Below are 21,803 nucleotides of genomic sequence, written 5' to 3' on the forward strand. Positions count from 1 at the left end.
AAGAGAGGGAAGAGTGAGAATATAAGCTAAGAGGTCAAGGCTATGATGGGGTTACCCACAAAACAGCTTACCAGAGATAATGGAAGCCTTCCAACTCTGGCCTGACAGCAAAGGAACCAGCATAGGACTGAGCTATGCCCTCTGAATGTGGGTGACAGTTGTATGGCTGGGGCAGACTGTGGGGCCACTGGCAGGAAGACAAGGATTTATTCCTTGTGCTTGTTCTTTCTGGCTTTTTGGAACCAAGCCAGATGGATACCTTGCTCAACCTAGATATATTGGGGAAGGCCTTGGTCCTGCCTCAAAGCAATGTGCTAGTTTTTGTTGACTCCCCATGGGAAAATGCCTTATCCTCTGTGAGGAGTGGATGAGGGGCGAGATGGGGAGACAGGAGTGGGGAAGGTAGAGGGAGCAGCAGGAGGGAGGGAGTGGAAAATGGATTTGGCATGTTAAATGAGAAAAGATTTTTTTAGATAAATTTTAAAAATTCATTTTAAGCAGAAAAATATATATCATACAAATATTATTATACTTTTTTGAGTCACACAGTTCAGTCTGTTTTCAAACTTCACAAAAGTAGTTTAGTCTGGCCTTGAAATCCTGAGAATATAGTCATGTGTCACTACACTTAGCCCAAAAAAGTAAATTGCATAGTTAAAGACTAAATAGGGGTTCGCCACATATTGTTACCATTTAAAAATAAAACAACTTGTATTTGTTAAGTATTTCTCTTATACTGTTTAAAGCTTTTATTTCAGACATAAGGAATGTATGGGTGTGTGTACATCTGAATGTATGGATTATACTTAAGAAGAACGAACAGTCATTTGAGATACAGCTATGGAAAACGATTTTAAGGAAATAGGCCTTTGGTGTGGTTCAGTGGGTAAGGGCCCTTGCCACCAAGCCTGTGGACCTAAATTCATACTGCAGACCCCACATGCTGGTGAGAACTGACATTCTCATGTTAACCTTTGACCTCCACACATGCACCATGACAAAAATCCACACAGGCACACATTAATGCATGCATACACATTCTCTAAATAAATAAATGACTAGAGAAACATGTGAAAAGATACAGGCAGTGGGAACACAGGTTTTTTTTGGGGGGGGGGGATCAATTAATTTAGCTAGATTATTGGAATGGCCTGAGTATTAGCTCACTCTATGGGATATGGATATGAGAAAGTTTCCAGAAGCCTGCAACTAAACAGAAGGTTTGGCTTACTTGGAAAAGAATCAAAACATCTATGGAAGATGGATATTCATCACAACTGAATGACCTTCAGCTCTTCTCTTTCAGACATTCACATCTATGCCTTGCATAAGATTGAGTGCTTTTAATTTCTTGAGCATGTCAACCATAAATACTGTGTGATTTTGATGACACATTACTCAAATGCCTATAATGTCAGATTGGAAACTGTGCTGATCTGGCATGCTGTGTAAGAAATTCTTGCCTCTCTACTCTTATCAAAACCCCGACAGGCTTTTAAATAACTGTTAGACTTGACTATGAGTTGCTTTAGTATACACATTGCCTTTAAAATTTAGAATCTATTTACCATGCTAAAAGATTGATTTCAGGTAGGTGTCCGCTTGTCTGGCTGGGGAAAATATCGTCATTCTGTTTTATGGAATACAGCAAGATTCCACCAGACACATTTAGTTAAAATAAAGTAAAAATTGCAGTGTTTGAAAATGCTAATGCCTTGTGTTATCTGGTTTTACTGATCAAATCAAAATCAGTGTTCCATTTAAAAAAAAAAAACTCACTGATTACAGAGAAGTGGAGCTGGTGTCTATATAGCGTCTTTATCACTACCTGAGTCTTTGGTACAGCAAGGCAGTCTACAAACAACTGAGAGCAAACATAAGCATCAAGTCCAAATATAAACCATTTGATCTACATTGGTGTCCTGCCCTTAAGATATGATAGTATAATTGTGGCACAAATCTTGTGGGAGTAATAATTCAAAACGTGATTTGACTTAAGGCTAACTCCACGAGATGAAACCCATACCTCACACTGCTCCGGTGACCAAACCCAGAAACTAGATAGCCCAAAGACCTGACATAAATAAAACCCAACATTACGGTTCTAAAAAATAAAAATAAAATTGCTCCAAATGACATTCTACTATATAGGATGTACTAATAGATCCAAAGCCTTGCTCAACCAAAAAGAGGATATTCCTCATGTAATAGTTGGAGAGAAAACATAGAGAGGCTCACAGCCAAAATATATACAGAGATTGAGACACCTTGAAACGCTGCTAAATGGGAGGTCTCTTTCAAATACCTTCCCTCAGGGATAACAGGACCACCTGTAAAAGGAGGAAGATACCCACATGCCCCTCCCCCACACAAACATACACAGCCCTCCACCTCTACTGGATTGAAGCCCATATTAACGAGCAGAAACTGAGGCAGCATATACAGGTCATGCACAGTTCTGCACCAAATTTAGTACTGGAACTGAAGTATGAGGTGGACACATGCCCAGATCCCTAACCCAGAAGCAATCTCTGACTGATAACCCCTTGCAAATGAAAATTTGGTTTGCTTCAAGAAATTGTCACTGGGATAAGAAACTACTCTCAAAGGTAGGTTGCATGCTGAGCCTCATAGACTCAACAGCATCTTGGAAGTTCCTTGTGTCATAATGTCATCTAAGAACCTATCAACTTTTCTTTCCCTTATAGTTTATTTTATTTATATATTTTCTTATCACTTTTTACCCTAAATGATACTACAGTTTCACTTTAGTGTTTTAGGGAATCCATGACCTTGAAAAGCCGGGCGGTGGTGGCACACGCCTTTAATCCCAGCACTCGGGAGGCAGAGGGGAGGCAGAGGCAGGCGGATCTCTGTGAGTTCGAGACCAGCCTGGTCAACAAGAGATAGTTCCAGGACAGGCTCCAAAACCACAGAGAAACCCTGTCTCGAAAAACAAAACAAAACAAAACAAAAAAAAAAACAAAAAAAAAAGAAAAGTCATGGGTCTCTGCATCTATATTTGTTTCTTGTGCCTCTTTTGGAGCTACTTTTCATGTGATTGTTTTTTCCTATTATTCTGTGTTAGTTCTGTTTTATCTTACTACATCATATTATATTATATTATCATATTATATTTTGTGTCATTATTCTACCTTAGTTTGTTTTCTATTGAGAGACAGAAAGGGGATGATCTGGATGGAAAAAGGTATGGGGATTAATTGGGGTCGTAGAGGGAGAGAAAACCATAATCATGAAATTATGTGAGGAAAAATATCTATTTTCAATAGAAGGAAAATTAAAAATAACAAACCTATAAATACATACCTATTTTTCTGAAATCTAGACATGAAAACAATTGTGTTCATGGGGGGAAATGTGGGGAGATCCCATGCAAGGGAGCCTCCAATGCAAGGGAACAAATCAAAATATTTAGGGACAGGTTCAGTTTCTGCATAAAATTTGATATTTATGTTCATCAATTGGCAATGCTCCAAAATAATTACTGCTGATAACGTGAATCCAATGCACTCTGGCTACAGAATGAAACACTATATACAACACCAGAAACACAAAAGCTAAACTAATGATCTCTGAAGTGATAGATGGTGTAGCAGAGAGCCAAGTACAGGTGAATGAAGTCAACATCAATACATTAAGATGAACTGATGGCAGCTTTGCACACAGAGTCACATCATTATTGTAGTGACAGTGATTGCCCACGAAAGAAAGCACGGAAAGTGTAGAGTGAATACATCAGTACCAGTTTTATACTAAGTATAAGCTACATGTATCATCCACATTCTAGATTCTCAAGGGAATGCTATATATGTAGTTTTGTTTTTCAGGAGAATATGACGTTTCTAATTCTACAATCTCATAACTGAAAGAGTTATGCTAAACAATGCATTCCAGGTGGTTTAATATGCATTTTCTAAGTCAGTAACAAACAGAGCCATAAGACGTAAGCCATGCCATACATTTGCATTTACTATCTTTATCTGAGGATATGAGAGAGTCTATGGAAAAATGCTCATCAGTAAGATATAATAGTCACCTGTCACTATGGAATTCATAGTGATAAACATCATCAATTCACTGAGGATATATGTCCTGAAAAATAAGCGGGCAAGAACAAAATGGAGGTACATCCACACTGGGTAAACAATATAAATTTAAAGACTCAATCATAACTCTCATAAGAAATACAAGCAAATGTCAGTCAAAATAAACTGTAGGCTGGACTATGAGAAACAGAGAAGATGTACAACATAAACATTCTTTGCAGAAGAATTGAGCATAGTCTCCGAGCAGAGACATACTTACTGTAGAATCAGCCCTCTCTTCTGTTTTAGGGAAAACGATGTGGCCTTGTGGCTCCTGGATTCTTTCTTGAGGAATTTGCCTTAAAATAATCAACAGACACCATTCACCTGCTACAGGCACACTCACCATCTGCAGAAACACAGAAATCAAGAGCGTATTCACTCCTGGCTTGGTTCCACAGATACTCATGAAAACAAGAGAGATTAAAATGAGTTTCTCCCTTGCTGAGTTCAAGTGGTCTGCTCAGCAGTGAAGTTAGATAGTCGGACCTTAGGCTGTCCTGCCATGTTGTGCTCAGCCAAGGCAAAGCAAAAATGTGGTAAGGAAAGCTGAACTCAAATGTACATCAGAATCCTATAAAGTTAATCATGAACTTCACTTGTTTTCACTGGACAGGTTCACAGAGATGGGGTTGCTACTTAGATTAATGAATGGAAGCTGTGGAATGGAATGAAGCACAACTGAAAGCAATTTCAGGTCAATGTGCAGTTATTCATGACTGAAATTCTGAGGAACTATAACTACTTTTGGATTCTTTTAATGGAAGCATTAGAGTTGAAAATACATCAGCACTAGACATTGTTTATTAAGCATATAGCATATTATCACAGGATGTTATGACACATTCTAATGGAGTCATATATACTGATGAGAATAAAAAGTAGATACTGTGCTTACCATAATTCACGTGATGATTCTACCTTTAGGAACCATCTTTTTACTGAAACATGCATCCTCTGCATGAAAGTTGTAGGGATGGGGGTAAAGAAGAAGCCCAAGAACCTAAGAATGAATTTCTAATGTGTTTTCAGGTGGTTTACACATATCTGTACAAGCTTGAAAGATACAAGTGATTTTTTAATTGTACTTGTTCGCTAGTGATCAATTCAGGGCAGTATCATGTAAGAGGTTAACTGTTATCAGTAGTTTCTTTTGTTTAATTTTCATAATTGCAAGTATACACATTTTCACAATATATCCATGTGTCTGTGTGTGTGTTTGTGTGTGTGTGCAATATCCATAAGAAGATTTCATAAAATTCACCCCCAATTTCTGGCTTACACTTTCTTTTCAACCACTCTTCTACAAAGATATGATTACTCTACTACAAATATTTATTAGTTCCTTTAGCATTCCTCACACAGGACAACAAAATACATAACTTTAAACACATTATTAATATACTCACTGTCACCTATAATGCATCCGTGCACTATGGAGAGAAATCAGTAAATCCCTTTCCCTTTGTTTCATCTGACCAGGAGCATCTCCAGATTTAAACGGTCTGATTCACTCATCAGGTGTCATCCATTTTTATCCTGTCCTATGTGTGAGTCTGAATCTGTGCCTTCCTGTAGGCTGTCTTAACACTTTGTTGTTGTGCCTCAGTATGTACCTGCCCCTAGCAAGGGCTTTATTCTCTTTCTCTCATTGAACAGCACAAGGAGCATCACAAGAGGAAGGGCTGAGGGATACTGTGCAGAAATCTTTAAAATGATTTCACAAGATTAGTCATTGACTCTACTTGACCCCACCTGATACCAATAACAGACAGTGCTACAAACACCATTGTTTACCAAGATTTAATCTCTATACTATATTAGCATTTATTGTGGAAGAAAATAATTTAAGGTTTCACCTGTGCATTAACTTAAAATACAACACCTTATTATGCGGAAAATCCAAGGGAAGTTAGATTGGTTGTTACAGTGTTCTCTTATAAAGACAGATTAAACAAATACTTCAGAGTAGGCAAAGGGGAGAATTTTTAAAGAGAATCCCTGGAGCAAAGTATTTAAGACCATGTAGTGACTAATGAGACATTGGAAAACTAAATGCCTCCCACAGATAGGAGACTACTACCATTTTAAAAGAGAGACTGTGGAAAGATTAGGAAAATACCATTACCAGCTAAATATCATACAGAAATTCTAGAACATTCCTAGAAGTAAAAAACTAAACACCAAAACAAAGAAACAAGCAAACAAGAAAGCCTACAGAAAAAAGCTGGAAAAATCCCACAAAAGTGAATTAATAGAACATTTGAAAACTTTAGAACAAGAAAAGCAAACTAACCAAGAGAACTAGATGGCAGGAAATAATCAATTTGAGAGCTAAAATCAACAAAATAGAAACAAAGAAAACAATAAAAAAAAAATCAATGAGAAAAGGAGTTGGTTCTTCCAGAAAAATCAACAAAATGAACAAACCTTTATTCAAAATAACCAAATGGCAGATAGAGAATATCCAAATTAACAAAATCAGAAATGAAAATGGGGGACATAACAACAGACACGGAGGAAATACAGAGAATCATCAGGTCATATTTTGAAAACCTGTACTCCAAAAAAATGGAAAACTTAAAGGAAATGGATAACTTTCTGGATAAATATCACTTACCAAAATTAAATTAAGACCAGATAAGCAAATTAGATAGACCTATAACTGCTAAAGAAATAAAAATGGGCATCAAAAATCTCCCAACCAATAAAAGCCCAGGACCAGATGATTTCAGCTCAGAATTCTACAGGATTTTCAAAGAAGAACTAATACCAATACTCCTCAAATTATTCCACACAACAGAAACAGAAGCAACATTGCCAAACTCTTTTTATGAGGCTACAATTACCCTGATACCCAAACCACAGAAAGAAAGATATTACTAAGAAAGAGAATTACAGACCAAACTCACTCATGAACATTGATGCAAAAATACTCAATAAAATACTGGCAAATTGATTCCAAGAACACATCAGTACCATCATCCACCATGATTAAGTCAGCTTCATCCCAGAGATGCAGGGATGGTTCAACATATGAAAATCTATCAATGTAATCCATCATATAAACAAACTAAAAAATAAACACCACATGACCAACTCATTTAGATACTTGAAAAAGCTCTCAACAAAATACAACATCCCTTCATGATAAAGGTCTTGGAAAGAGCAGGGATACAAAGAACATACCTAAACATAATAATGGCAAAATACAGGAAGGCAACAGCCAACATCAAACTAAATGAAGAGAAACTCCCAGCGCTTTCACTGAAATCAGGAACAGAAGGTTGTCCACTCTCTCCATATCTATTCAATATAGTTCTTAAGGTCCTAGCTAGAGCAATAAGACAATAAAAGGAGATCAAGGGGATACACATCAGAAAAGAAGTCAAACTCTCATTATTTGCTGATGATATGACAGTTTACATAAGCAACCCAAAAATTCTACCAAGGAACTTCTACAACTCATAAACACTTTCAGTAATGTAGCAACAACAACAACAACAACAACAAACAAACAAACAAAAACTGTAGCCCTCCTTTACACAGAAGAAAAAACATCAGAGAAACATCACCCGTTATAATAGCCACAAATAGCATAAAATATCTCGAAGTAACTCTAACCAAACAATTGGAAGATCTGAATGACAAGAACTTTAAATCTTTTAAGTAATAACTTGAAGAAGACACCAGAAAGTGGAAAGATTTCCCATTCTCTTGGAGTGGTAGAATTAACATAGTAAAATTGGCAATCTTACCAAAAGCAATCAACAGATTCAACACAATGCCCATCAAAATCCCAGCAAAATTATTCATAAACCTCATAAAAACAGTACTCAACTACATGCTGAAAAGCAAAAAACCCAGGATAGGCAAAACAATCCTGTACAACAAAAGAACTCCTGAAGGCATCACAATCCTTGACTTCAAACTCTAGTACAGAGCTACAGTACTGAAAACAGCCTTGTATTGGCATAAAAACAGACAGAAAGACCAATGGAACCAAATCAAAGACCCAGATATTAATCCACACACCTACGAACACCTGAATTTTGACTAAGAAGCAAAAAATATCAAACAGAAAAAAGAAAGCATATTTAAAAAATGGTGCTGGCGTAACTGGATATCAACATGTAGAAAAATGAAAATAGACCCATATCTATCACCATGAACAAAACTCAAGTTCAAATGAGTCAAAGACCTCAACATAAAGCCAGCCATATTCAAACTTATAAAAGAGAAAGTGGGAAGTACATTTGAACTCACTGGCACAGGAGACCACTCCCCAAATATAATCCCAATAGTACAGACACTGATTGAAACAATTAATAAATGGGACCTTCTGAAACTGAAAAGCTTCTGTAAAGCAAAGGACATGGTCAACAAGACGAAACAACAGCCTACTAAATGGGAAAAGATCTCCACTAACCCCACATCAGACAAAGAGAGGTCTGATCTCCAAAAGATACAAAGAACTCAAGAAACTAGTCATCAAAAGAAAAAATAATCCAATAAAAAAAAAGGTAGTACAGACTTAAACAGAAAACTCTCAACAGAAGAATCTAAAATGGTTGAAAGACACTTAAGGAAATGCTCAACCTCAGTCATCAGAGAAATGCAAATCAAAACAACTCTGAGATTCCATCTTATACCTGTAAGAATGGCCAAGATCAAAAACACTGATGACAACTTATGCTGGAGAGGTTGTGGGGTAAAGGGAACACTTCTGCATTGCTGGTGGGAATGCAAGCTGGTACAGCCCCTTTGGATGTCAGTGTGGCGATTTCTCAAAAAATTAGGAAACAACCTTCCTCAAGACCCAGTAATACCACTTTTGGGTATATATCCAAAGGATGCCACAAGGACATGTGCTCAACTCTGTTCATAGCAGCATTGTTTGTCATAGCCAGAATCTGGGAACAACCTAAATGTCCCCTTGACTGAAGAATGGATAAGGAAAATGTGGTACATTTACACAATGGAGTACTAAACAGACGAGAAAAATAATGCCATCTTGAAATTCATAGGCAAATGGATGAATCTAGAAAACATCATATTGATTGAGGTAACCCAGGCCCAGAAAGAGAAATATTGTATGTACTCACTCATAAGTGGCTTTGAAACATAAAGCAAAAAAAAAAAAAAAGCCAGTCTACAATTCACAATCCTAGAAAACCTAGACAACAATGAGGACCCTAAGAGAGACATACATTGATATAATCTACATGGAAAGTTGAAAAAGACAAGCTCTCCTGAGTAAATTGGAAGCATGGAAACCATGGGAGAGAGTTGAAGGGGAGCAGAGAAAAATGTATAGCTCAATAAAATAAAAAATAGAAAAAAAAAGAAAAGAAAATCCTTGCCAGAAACATCTGCTGAGCACTGACAAGAGATGCTTACTGTGATAGGTTGATGCTCAATTCTCAATTTATTCACCCTGACTTCATAAAGTTCTCGTGGAATACACATAATTCTTGTATTTTTTACAGCAGCTGACGGCCCATATACTAGGAGGTGAGTAAAGTCACCACCCTGCATGTAGGGAAGAAGGAACAAGGCGTTTCACTCTCGTCAAACCCAGGTGCTCCAGGCTAAATGAACTACTTCTTCTTCTTCTTTTTTTTTTTTTTTTGTTTGTTTTTCGAGACAGGGTTTCTCTGTGGCTTTGGAGCCTGTCCTGGAACTAGCTCTGTAGACCAGGCTGGTCTCAAACTCACAGAGATCTGCCTGCCTCTGCCTCCCGAGTGCTGGGATTAAAGGCGTGCCCCACCATCGCCTGGCTAAAGGAACTACTTCTAAGGTACTATGGAATTTTGTTTACTATCTAACTCCAATAGAAATTTATCAAACTCTCAGTTTGCTTTCTCTGGGCACTAATTTAATCTAACTTGCACGAACAACACAGAACATGCAAGGCACAACACTAAATGCTTAAAGGCAGGAACTCCCTCAGCAAGCTCTCTGAAGGGCACTTTCAAAAATGAGGGCTGATGGGAATGTGGAACTGATCTCTGTTACTGTCTTGCCTGGGTTCCCAAAATGATATTCTTGCTAAGAAGTGGGTACACTGGTTCCCTTGCAAGTTCATTTGGGGGTACAGGAAGACTGCACATAAGGGATGCTATGGGAAAGAGTGTGTTATCAAACAGAAATAAGACAATGACATCAAACTAAAGGGCACTATGGGCATGGGGGCTTGATCCGATGAGAAGATGTAGACTTTAAAAGTAAATTCATTAAGGCGTAGGAATAGTATACTAACCCCTATCCTAAGAATATACACAAGTAGCCACAGGAATCAATAAAATGTGTCCATCCTATGGCTAGAAAACTTAACGTTGAAGCTACTGTAAAAACCGGTGTGCATACACATGAAGTATAATGCTCGATTTTTATATTATTGCACGCATTATAAGAACAACAACAAAAAGGACAACTAGCCGGGCGGTGGTGGCGCACACCTTTAATCCCAGCACTCAGGAAGCAGAAGCAGGCAGATCTCTGTGAGTTCGAGACCAGCCTGGTCTACAAGAGCTAGTTCCAGGACAGGCTCCAAAACCACAGAAAAACCCTGTCTCGAAAAACAAAAACAAACAAACAAACAAACAAACAAAAAAGACAACTAAAACATATCTTCCACTTCCCTCCCGATTCTTCCAAAAACTCTCATATGGAGGATAGAGGCACTAGGTAAAATAAGTCCTCGTTTTCAGAAAGGACTTAGCTGTGATTCCGAAGAGGCTAGTAACTACGAACAGGGTGCAGGGCACTGTCCCCTCCATCAGCCCGCCATCTAGCTACCTGCAGCAGGAGAGCCTGCCGGCCCCAGCCCTTCCTACAACCGGGGTTTGCAGCCTCCGCCAGGTCCGCACCCCAAGCTCACGGGACCCCGGGCAGCAGAAGCAGCACTCCGAGGAACTTGTCACTTTGGGTCCCCCTAACCCTGCAGCGCCCGCCTTCTCACTCCCTTATCCTCGGGCTTTTCAGGAAGCAGCGGAACGTGCCGGCCTCCGCCGTCCGGGTCTGCTCACCAGGTTGCTCAGCTGCGCCGCCTGTTCCTTGTGATAGTCCAGCCAGGCGAGGTAGCACGGCCTGTATTCGTCCACCCAGAAGCTCATGGCTGCTGGAGTCTCACCGGTGCTCCAGCCAGATAGACGAGTTTCCCGCGAGCTCCAAGCCGCGCGTCACTTCCGGCAGCGGACGATTTCCGGATCGGGGACTACGGTATCTGAATGGAGCCTGAAACAGTCACCGGCAAAGCTCGCAGCAGCCTCTCCACCCGTTTCCTTGTACCCCGTCCAGCACGGGAAATTCATGGTGCAATCTTTATCCCTTTATTCTCACCCTCTGTGACATTTTATACAACATTCCATGGAATTAAAGACACGTCAATGACAGTCTGGGCATCGAATCTGAGGGCGTAGGAAAAGAAAGTTTCCTCCATTTCATTCATTTATTCATAAATTCATTCAAATTTATGCCACAGAAATTTATCTTTATTTGCAGATTTGGTTTTCTCTTAATTTTTTTCAATGCCAAGGAGCATTTGCCTACATATATCTAAAACTATGTGTTCTTGGTGCACTTAGAGGTCAGATGAGGATCTCAGATCCCCTGCCACTAGGGTTACAGATGGGTGTGAACTGCCATGGCAGTGATGGGAACTGAACCCAGGTCCTCTACAAGAGCAGCCAGTGCTCTTAAACACTGAGCCATCTCTGCTGCTCTAGAACTGTGTTCTTGTCAACTGCAGTTAATCCATCTCTAGGTTCTCTCACAGGCAGGTACCCAGTAGAGATTATTGAATAAATATTGGAAGGAAGAAAGATGTTAACTTTATTTTACTTTATTTTTTATTTCCATTACACAAAATTCTTTTTTTTTGGATTTTTGAGACATTTTTTTAATGGATTAGAATAAAATAAAATTAAAGTACCATGAAAGACGACAGAAAGCCTGTAGGGAAGAACACATGGGGTTAACATGCTATTTTGCAGAGAGCACATTTGAAATCTTCTAGGTAAAGGACAAAGTGTGAAACACTTGGGAAAATATTCTGTATATCATGGCCACACAATCATGGTGACACTTAGATGCACATCTTAAAATGTGTTTTCTAGTGTCCGTGAGTTCTTTCCAACTCTTCCACACCCCTGAAACACTGTGCCATTTTCTCAGTGATTTCATCAGGAATTTTAATTATTATCATTTGTCAGGAGCCAATTTCCTCCTAAAATCATTGCAGGAACCATCACCCTAGGGAGTCTGCAGAGAACCCCACACCCCTAATTGTGTTAGGAATCCTTCTATTGACAGAGCCTACCCCACACCCAAATTGGCTGTTAATGGAGAGCTATCTGTTAGCGGAACCCATCCCACATTCCAAACTATCTAGAGAACTAGGTGTGTCATCTCCTAGTTGTGACCTCCTGGCTACGTGACGAAAGTGAACCATGTGGCAAGAGCTCAGGCCCCTGTGCCGACCCCCCCAACTCCTTACCCTATGTAAGCTGTACCCCATCTCTAATAAACGGAGGCTCTGACAAACTTAGCATAGCCTCATTCTGCTCTCTCAGCTCATATCTTCCAGATAGTGCCTTTCCGGGACCCTGGAATAACTGAACTGCCAGGCGGGTTACAAACCCCTAGACTAAGTAACCCACCAAGGCAATCAACAATCATAATCTCATACAGGACATTTTGACCACAATTTCCTCTCCCTCCACTCTGCCCAGTCCTCACCTCCTCTCCCCCAGACCCTCCTCCATTTCCCTTCAGTAAAAGAGCTAGTTTGCCATGGATATCAACCTAACATGTAAGACTAGGTACAAAGGGCCTCAGGAGCCAGGAGAGGCTCCACTTTGACCAGGTTTTGTTTGGGGATAGATCACCTTCTCTAGGACTGAAAGGACTAATTCACAAATTGAAAGCTCTCCCAGGGAAGCTGCAAGTGCCCTCCAGCCCACTACTCTTACCTTTACCACTAGTACAAAGGATGTCACTTTTCTTCTTCCTTTACGATCGCCATATATTTGGTTTAAAAGTATTCATGAGTTAATTACACAGATTGAGTTCTGACCCTTGCAGGCACTTGGCTTGGCACCAGAGTCTCAAAGGCAAAGAACAAATAAACACAAATATTTGGATTTGGGGTTTGGAGGCCCATTCAAGAACCTGGTATTGAGTAGACCATCAAGTGACTTTCTGGGCATGTAGCTTCTGACAGGTTGACTGACTGTAAACTGAGGCTGAAGGATAAGAGAAACCATCAGAACTGAAAGAAAAGTTCAGCACACACTGTCCAAACCTTAGCATTCATGTTTCCACCTCCAGATTCATTCCTGTAAGATCATGTGTTCTAGGAGGCTAAACCTACCGGATTTCTTTGTTTCCCAACTTATGTCTCTCAGTGCTTCCCAGAGCAAAATCTGATGCCTGGGCAGGAGGGAGATAGGTACTCATACAATTGTACTATCTCTAGTTGAAATCCTGAGCCTGCGGCCAGAGTCACAAAACTCAGGGATTGAGGCAATCATATGTGAGCTCCGAGGATGTATTTGAACAGCCCCTGAGAAGTGTTTGTTTATGTGAGATGCTGGCTACTGTGAGTTGGTGGTGATTCTTTGCACTTGCCAGGCAAATGATTGCATGTTAAAATCCCCTGGTAGCACATGCTTTTCCCTGGTCCCAAATGGAACATCATAGTTTCTGATGCAACACCAGGGACTCCCCATGGCTCTTCTTGGTTCTGTGGTTCTGTCTGAGATACTAACACTTTTTGCATTTCTTCAGGATCCCTTTGATCTCTCTGTCCCTGCCTCTCTGTTCCCAGTGAATCTTTTTGCCACATTTGAAGGACAAAGAGGAAAACTTTCATGATGTAAGCAGCCTGAAGTAAATTACTGTTGTGATCCAGCTGCCCTCACTCCCCTTGACTGACAGCAGACTTCCTTGTGGTCTGTAATTGACAAGGATGTTTGTGTTCTTTCTGGTTGGTAGGTCTCCACAGAAGCAGTAGAGGAATATAAGGTGGCTGGGAAAAATAAAGGTTGTTGTTCTTCCAACTTGAAAAGAAGCCACCGTGCCCCTCCCCCTCCGGCCAGTCTTGGCATCCAGGTTGCGTGGACTGCAGCAAATTACTATCAACTAAATATAAAGAAGTATAGGAACAAACATCTCTGACTAAAGTGAGGAATGAGCACATTGAAGGGACGATAGAGAGGAAACAAAGCTGTGTTTGCTCATCTAAACATGACATTGAAAATAAAAGCACAAAAATCAACAACAAGATGACCATAACTAACATAATTATTATTTTCTGTTTTCTTTTTATTTACTTTTCTATCACACAAGACATTTTGACTACAGCCTCCCATTCCACCATTCTTAGTCTTTCGCCATCTCCCTTCACCCAGATATGCGTTTCTCCATTTCTGTTTACATAAGAACATGCTTCCCAAGCATAGGACCAAACACAGCATATCAAGATGCAATAAGATAAGGCGCAAACTATCATGTTAAGCATGGAAGAGACAAGTTGGAGCAAGAGAGTCCCAAGAGCAGGCAAAAAAAGTCAGCAATACAGCCACTGCCACTTCTAGGAGTCCTACAAATACCCAATCTAAACAACCATGACATATATGCATGTCAAAAACCTAGTGCCAATCCATGGCAGAATTAATGATTGCCACTTTATTCTCTGTGAGTCCTGATGGACCCTGCTCATTTGGATCTATGTGTAATGTTCTTCTGGTGCCATTGACATATCCAGATCCTACAATATGATAATAATGCCTTTAAATATCAATAAGCTCAATTCTCTGATCAAAAGAATCTTCCTGAATGAATCAAGTAATATCAGTCACTTTTCTAAAAGTAACATATGTTGACTTTAATGGTAGCCATTATATTTGAGCAAAATGATGGATAAAATAATCCAACAAAAACAGCAGAAACATGACAGAAGTTTCTATATGATAACTCCAAAGCTAGGCCTGGTGTAGCCTAGCAGGAATTGGTACCAAGCCTGTGGGAATTCTTTCACATTTGTTAATATCTAACTTGTTACATTCACAGTCTCTATTATTTTCACTTAAACCTTTAAAGATCAGTGAAAAAGATGCAGCTGGTCCTGAGGATGTGAAGGAGGAGAGGGACCTGTACAAAGCAAGGGTTCTGTTGTCTGCACACTCTGTAGTACTGCAGACATGGGTTCACAGATGCACCTTTATACACAAATGAAATATACTACTTTTTAATACACTTTAGAATAGAGTAGGAGAAAAACATCAACTAACATACTTAACTTGGTGTTGATTACAATAAACATAATTTAGTTGTTATTATCTTCCAGCAAATTATTACATGACTTTTAACATCACAAAAAGTGCCATGTGTAAAAGATATTACCTTTCCTTACCTAAAAGTGTTGCATTCCCAACAGACCTTTCTCTGTTTGTCAGTAAATAGCTAGTAGGCAAGTCTAAGTTATTGAGAATCCAAATCACTAAGCATCATCAAAAAGCAAAACTAAATTCTCAATTTTACTTTATATTATATTCTGCTTAGTTTATAGCTAGATTATATAATGTATGGTGCACATTAACAAATAATTAATTATAAAAATTAGAAATGAATCTGCTTCCTCTAAGAGGAAAAAAAATAGTAAATATTTAGGGAAATGATTGTGACAAAAGGTCATAGAGAGCTACTACACAGAAAGCTGTGAGACAATTAGATAACCATGGTGACAGAAATGAAAAGAAAAAAAACTTATGGTAAAGTTAAGTGTAGGAGCAAATCACTCATAAAATGTTAAAGACCGAAGAGAAACAAATAAGGCCAGCCTGCTTAGGGACACCAGCTGGCAGGAAAACAAAGTCCAAACTGTACTTCAGATTATACAGTATGAGAGGGTGCTGTATACAAGGGGACTGACTACCTGCACTAAGTACCTCTCTAACATGGTCTAACGTCCACATGAGATAATGAACAACGTATCTGATTACCTTTACCAGACTCCCCCCATACAATAAAATAAGTAAAATGCTACTGTGAGAATACAAACATTATTAAATGAGCCTGTTTTCTACAGAAGGAGACACGTGGTAAAAACAGAATTTGGTGACTGGTGGGGCTTTGTAAGTGTATTGGATTCCATCTCTCCCCTATGTCATAATTTCAGTACATTTTACCAGCTCCTATTTACTAGAATAGAGGAAACAGCAGACACAGCAATGGTCCATCAACATCCAGGGAAAGCTGAAATATGTTTTCAGATTATAATATGAAATTTAGGCACAAAGAGACCTCAGAAGAAACAGAAACATGGAGAACTATAGACAAAGTAGCCTGAGAAACAAGCATATAGATAGAAGAAGATAAATATCAGAACATAATGAAGCCCAGCCTGCTGCTACAGAGAGAAGACCAAGAATTGAGTGACCAGCCAGCTGGCAGGACATCCTCTCTCCAGGCCCTCCATACTGGGGCAAAACCCTGGGCCCCTCCCACACCTGCCTCTGCTTCATTAGCCAGCCAATAGGAGAGGTTCCTGCAAGTAGGCTTCTCTATTATCCCCACCCCAACCATCAGATCCTGTAAGCTACAAATCCCACCCTGCCCCCAAACTGCCATATCCCCCATGCAACCTCAGTGGAAAGGTGAAACACAGCCTGCTACTATAGAGAAGCAATCAGGTGAGTGACAGCCACCCAGAAGGACACCAAACTATCTAGGCTCTCCAAACCAGGGCAAATCCCTGGAAGCCTCTGCCACCTGCCTCAGCTTTTCTTGCCAGCCAGCAGGACAGTTTTCTACAGGTAGGCTGCACAAATACCCCTGCAACACAGACAGTGACAGTACAGAACAGACAAAGAACAGTTTCCAGGACACAAACAGCCACTGTAAGAATTAGACCAATATGTAAAGTCAATAACGGCATCAATTGAAGGAAGAGATGGGTAGGTGCCAATGCAAGAATTCATCCAACAGCCTAGAAATCAACATGGTAACACCAGAACCCAGTAGCCATACATCAGGAAGACTAAGATCAACCTACCCCAGAAGAAGCAAAATAAAATGATTTTAAACATATCTAAACACAATAAAAGCAATAGACAAAAAGCAGATAGTCACATCAAATTAATGGAGAGAATCTCAAAGAGATTCCACTAAAATCAGAAATAAGACAAAGCTGTCCACTCTTTTCATATCTATTCAACATAGTTCTTGAAGTTCTAGCCAGAGAAATAATTCAACAACAATAACAAAAAGAACAAGTGGATTCAAATTGGAAAGAAGTCAAACTTTTGTTATTTGCAGGTGATATGCTAGTTTACATAAGTGACCCCAAAGACTTTACTAGGGAACTTCTACAGGTGATAGATACCTTCAGTAATGTTGCAGGATATAAGATCAACTCAGAAAAATCAGTAGCCCTCCTATATACAAATAATAAAGAAGCTGAAAAAGAAACCAGAGAAACATTACCCTTCATAATAGCCACAAATGACATAAAATATCTTGGGGGTATCACTAAACAAAGAAGTGAAAGATCTATTTGAGTAAGTCTTTGAAGAAATTGAAGAAGATACCAGAAAATGGGAAGATTTCCCATGCTCTTGGATAGTTATGATCAACATAATAAAAATGGCAATCCTACCAAACGCCATCTAGAGATTCAATGCAATCCCCATCAAAATCCCAACACAGTTCAAGTGCTCTGCAATTCAGTTTCCCTGCTACAGTAACCAGTGAGATGACATTTCAGATACAGAGATGACTTCTAGCTCTAATAATACTCAAGGTTTTACATTTTGTATATTACCTACTGGAAAAGACAGAAAATGTGTCGTGGGATTCTGTGTAAGGGCCAAATTGGGGAAGTCCGCAATGTTACATATGTCTTCAAGTCTTGCTGCTGCAGTAGAAAGCAGCTCATGAGAAGCCTCTCCCATCTCCACTCAGGAGTGGTGACTGAGCATCATGTAGAAGGGGACAAAGAACAATTTAAACTTTGAAAAGACTACAAAATAACACACTGACCTTTCTATTTTTAACTTGGATACCTACCATCCTGCCAAAAGACAGTTTCTAATGCAGTTTTAAATTGGATACCCATCCGCCCACCCACCAAACTCTAAGCCAGTGCTTTGTTTACTGCAAGAAAAAAGTGTACAGAATATTTAGGATGCTGAGTATTTCATAGGAAAGCTGGAAAGTGCTGCAAAGAGTCTTTTTAATTGTTTAACACCACCAAATAAATGAAATTCGGAGGATTTCCGGGGACAGAGTTGGGACTGTTGTATGATAAACCCGATGTCATCTAGTCTTTCTGTGGAGAGGCAGTGGTTACGCATTTTATAATGTCTGGGTACACTATTTCTTCTCATGACAATTTGTCATAATTCAGTAGCATGACCTTCCCCTAGAGATAGCGAAATATTTTGAAATGCTACAGCATTACCGAAGTTGTGATGACTCAGATCTGTACTACTCTTTATCGTAATTTGCACTGAAAAATAGCATTGAAACTACTCTACAAACTAACGTTAAATAAAAAGAGGAAGCATTTACGATAACTGTACCTTTTTTATTGTTTTTATTGAGCTATACATTTTTCTCCCTTGTCCCTTTTCTTGTACTTTTTTTTTAATACTTTTTATACTGTTGGATATTTATAATCAAGCTTTTACTCTAGGGTCTTATTAGAAAAAATAAAATCAGCAACCTTGGTATTTGATGCAAATGTAGTATGCTAAATTCTGAGATAGCCTGAGAAAAAGCTGGAGATATTATTATTCAATAGTAAAAGTAGATGAGGTTTCTCATCTGCATTGTAGCATTAAGTTAGTTTGTAACACTCACATTTATTTTTACATGTATGCCTGTGTGTGAATGTTTTTGTTGCATGTATATGCTCTACATGCATGCTTGGTGCTGAGGTCAGAAGGTATTGGGTCCCCTGGAATTTTAGATTCAAAAGGATGTGAGCCCCCTTATGAAGCTGGGAACCAACCCAAGTGTCCTTAACTACTGAACAATCTCTCTAAACCCTAAACTCACACTTCTTAAATTTAGCAGATGAAATGATGTTTTGAGTAACCTATATGAAACAGCCTTATGGAATTTTATCAACTGTTTTGTGACATAAACCAATGGGTGGGACCATTTCAGAGCTTTGAATGAATCCTTCTGACTCTGTTCCCAATATTCCTACTATAAGTAGATGGCAGTGTTGGAGCAGGCCCTTACTCTACAGCTTCCCCATGTGACATACATGGTTTAGGAGTGAGAGGTTGGAAGGCATCTCCAGAATCCAAACTTGCAGCTCAGCAGTTCCCCTCTGCTGTGGGCACCCTTTGCTCATGCATTTCAAAGGCAACTTTCAGTGGTTTGCTATCCCAGGATCACAATGTGCAATTGTGATTGGACACCAGGATAGAACTAATGTAGTGCAGAACGAGGAGTTACTTCCTTTCGAGATCCCTTCTTCATGACATTCTCTTAAATCTGACTGTAACAGAAAATCTTGGTAGTAAAGACAGGAGTAGGTCATGCCATCCACATCCAAGGTACTACCCTCCTGTGTAGTCCTGTGTAGACCTGCCTGGATGCGAAACCACCGTGTAACCAAGGCTCCTGGAACGTGCTGAAATCCATCTCTGCCCATGAGTTCTGTAGTCACAGGAGAGCAACCCCACATCTGACTCAAGAAAGGCTGTAAAACTGAGGAGTCGAAAATTGATTTTATTCATAAAAATACTCATTATACTCAATAGGAACTTTAGAAAGGGTAGTCAGTATATAAAGGGTAGGGCCTTAGCCAACTATTAAAACAACAAGACTAAATTATTTAAACACCAACAACAAAATTTAAACCAAAGCAAAGAAAAAAAAATACCCAGGCAACCAAAACCCAAACCAAAACCAGAACCTCTCCCCCATATTAAGCTAAAAATAGTCTCTAGCTCTAGATCCAAAAAAAATCAATCGGGAGCATCTGGCTCCCTAAAGACACCAAAGGTGACCAAACCTCCTCTATAGACCCTTTCTCAGGACTGACATTGCCAGTCCAGGATGTGAAACTGGAGAATCCCCTGACATTTTCTTTATGGATGATCAATGACTAACACAGGTGAGGGATGCTGTAGTCTCTGTACTGCGTTATCTTCACCAACACTTTCCTGTGACATGGAGTCTCCCTCAGCACTCACAGGAGAGGGAATCCTGTTCTTTTCCCTGTGGTGTGTACAGACTACAGCATGGCATCAGTACAGTCTTTCTCGTGAGAGTCCTCACCACATATGGAGGGCTCAGCCGGCTTACTAAAGACATGGAGAGTAAACTGACAGAGGAAGCCTTGCTCAGCAGCATATCCTCTCCATGCTGCTGTGCGCCACTCAGGGTTCACCTGCTGACCAATGTCGGGATTTGGAGTCATTCTTGGTGGGTCCTCTGAATGTCAGGCTTCTTTCTCATGATTTCATTTCTCCAGGAATAGTGGGCCAACAGAACATGAATCAGATTGGCGATGGATCTGCTGCAGGAGGTGGAGATTTTTCTTACTCGTTTGTTCACAGCTACAAGGAGGGGTCTGCTTCTCAGTAGGTGTTGCTGCTCGAGTGGAGAATGTGTGAAGCTTCCTTCAGCCTCCTCAGTTCTCCAAAGCGGAGCTGTCAGAGAAGGAAAGGCAATCAGATGCATAGGAAGCCTCATTGGACCACAGCCTAGACAAAACCAGGGACTGTCCACACATGGGAAACAAACATCAAGGAAGAAAACCCACCCCATGAATGCCAAGGTTGCAGGGGACAGGAGTCAATCAATGGTGGCTCATTGGCCTGGCACACTCAGGGCTCCTGCTGCAGCAGGTCTGTCTGCAGGAGGCTCTCATCCTGGACTGTGGCCAGATCATGCTGGAGGTTTTCATATTAGGGGAGGAAAACAGCTGGGACACAGGTCTGTTAAGGACCTCTCCTGTCAGCTTTTGAGCTCCCACCAGCTCTACTCAACTGGGAAATCCAGCATTACATTTGAGCTGGGCTCATTCACTCCTTGCTTCTTCAAGGATAAGACAGCACCTGAGTTTCTTTTATTCTCCACCTTTAAAACTGCTAGAAAGTGAGCTGAGAAATACACACTGTGGTGAACTAGAAAAATAGGCCATTACTCCAATAGTTTAGATACATTCTTTTGAAAAAACAGCAGTATAGCAATGTCTGGGTCACAGGCCTTGAACAGATGCCAGGAAACTGTGAGCAACCTGGGAAATTAACTGTATGAGGCCCTGAAGAGGAGCAAACACAACACTGCAGTGAAGGCTGGGCTTATTCCTTCAGCACAGAAACTTCCTTGGATTCAACATGTCAAATTCTAAATGTGATTTTAATTCCAGAGAAACCTTCTTACAGGAAGCAGATGCAAACTGCAGAGAACCCATAATCAATAAGAAGGTGCTGTATGCTAATCTGCCCAAGTGTAGGATTTTATCTCTAAAGGTGATACTCCTGGAGGAAAATAAAGTGGCAGGAGGAGACACCGTCTTCCACAATTAACACTGCCTCTATTAGGTCTGGGACTACCATAGGAAGGATCAATGCACTCAGAACACACGAAAGCACTCAGAATTGAAGACGTGCACACAATTGAGAAAGATTAAGGATAACACATATTGCTTCTGTGCAGACATTTCTG

General features: G+C 39.9%; 1 protein-coding gene across 1 annotated transcript in view; it reads right to left on the minus strand.

Moving 5' to 3' along the window:
• LOC121464671 (zinc finger protein 850-like) overlaps nucleotides 1-11,256 on the minus strand; it is a 77,266-nt gene extending 66,010 nt beyond the window's left edge. Inside the window, exons 1-2 of the mRNA XM_041677693.1 lie at nucleotides 11,138-11,256; nucleotides 4,327-4,455 (exon numbers count right to left, since the gene is read on the minus strand). Coding sequence (XP_041533627.1) covers nucleotides 4,327-4,455; nucleotides 11,138-11,224 — 216 coding nt within the window. The 5' untranslated portion in view covers nucleotides 11,225-11,256. The remainder of the gene's footprint in view (nucleotides 1-4,326; nucleotides 4,456-11,137) is intronic.
• Between the last annotated feature and the right edge of the window lie 10,547 nt (nucleotides 11,257-21,803).

The sequence above is a fragment of the Microtus oregoni genome, unplaced genomic scaffold, assembly GCF_018167655.1.
Source record: "Microtus oregoni isolate MIOR12 unplaced genomic scaffold, Mior012 000029F_ref0000214, whole genome shotgun sequence".
In the NCBI taxonomy this organism is placed as follows: domain Eukaryota; kingdom Metazoa; phylum Chordata; class Mammalia; order Rodentia; family Cricetidae; genus Microtus; species Microtus oregoni.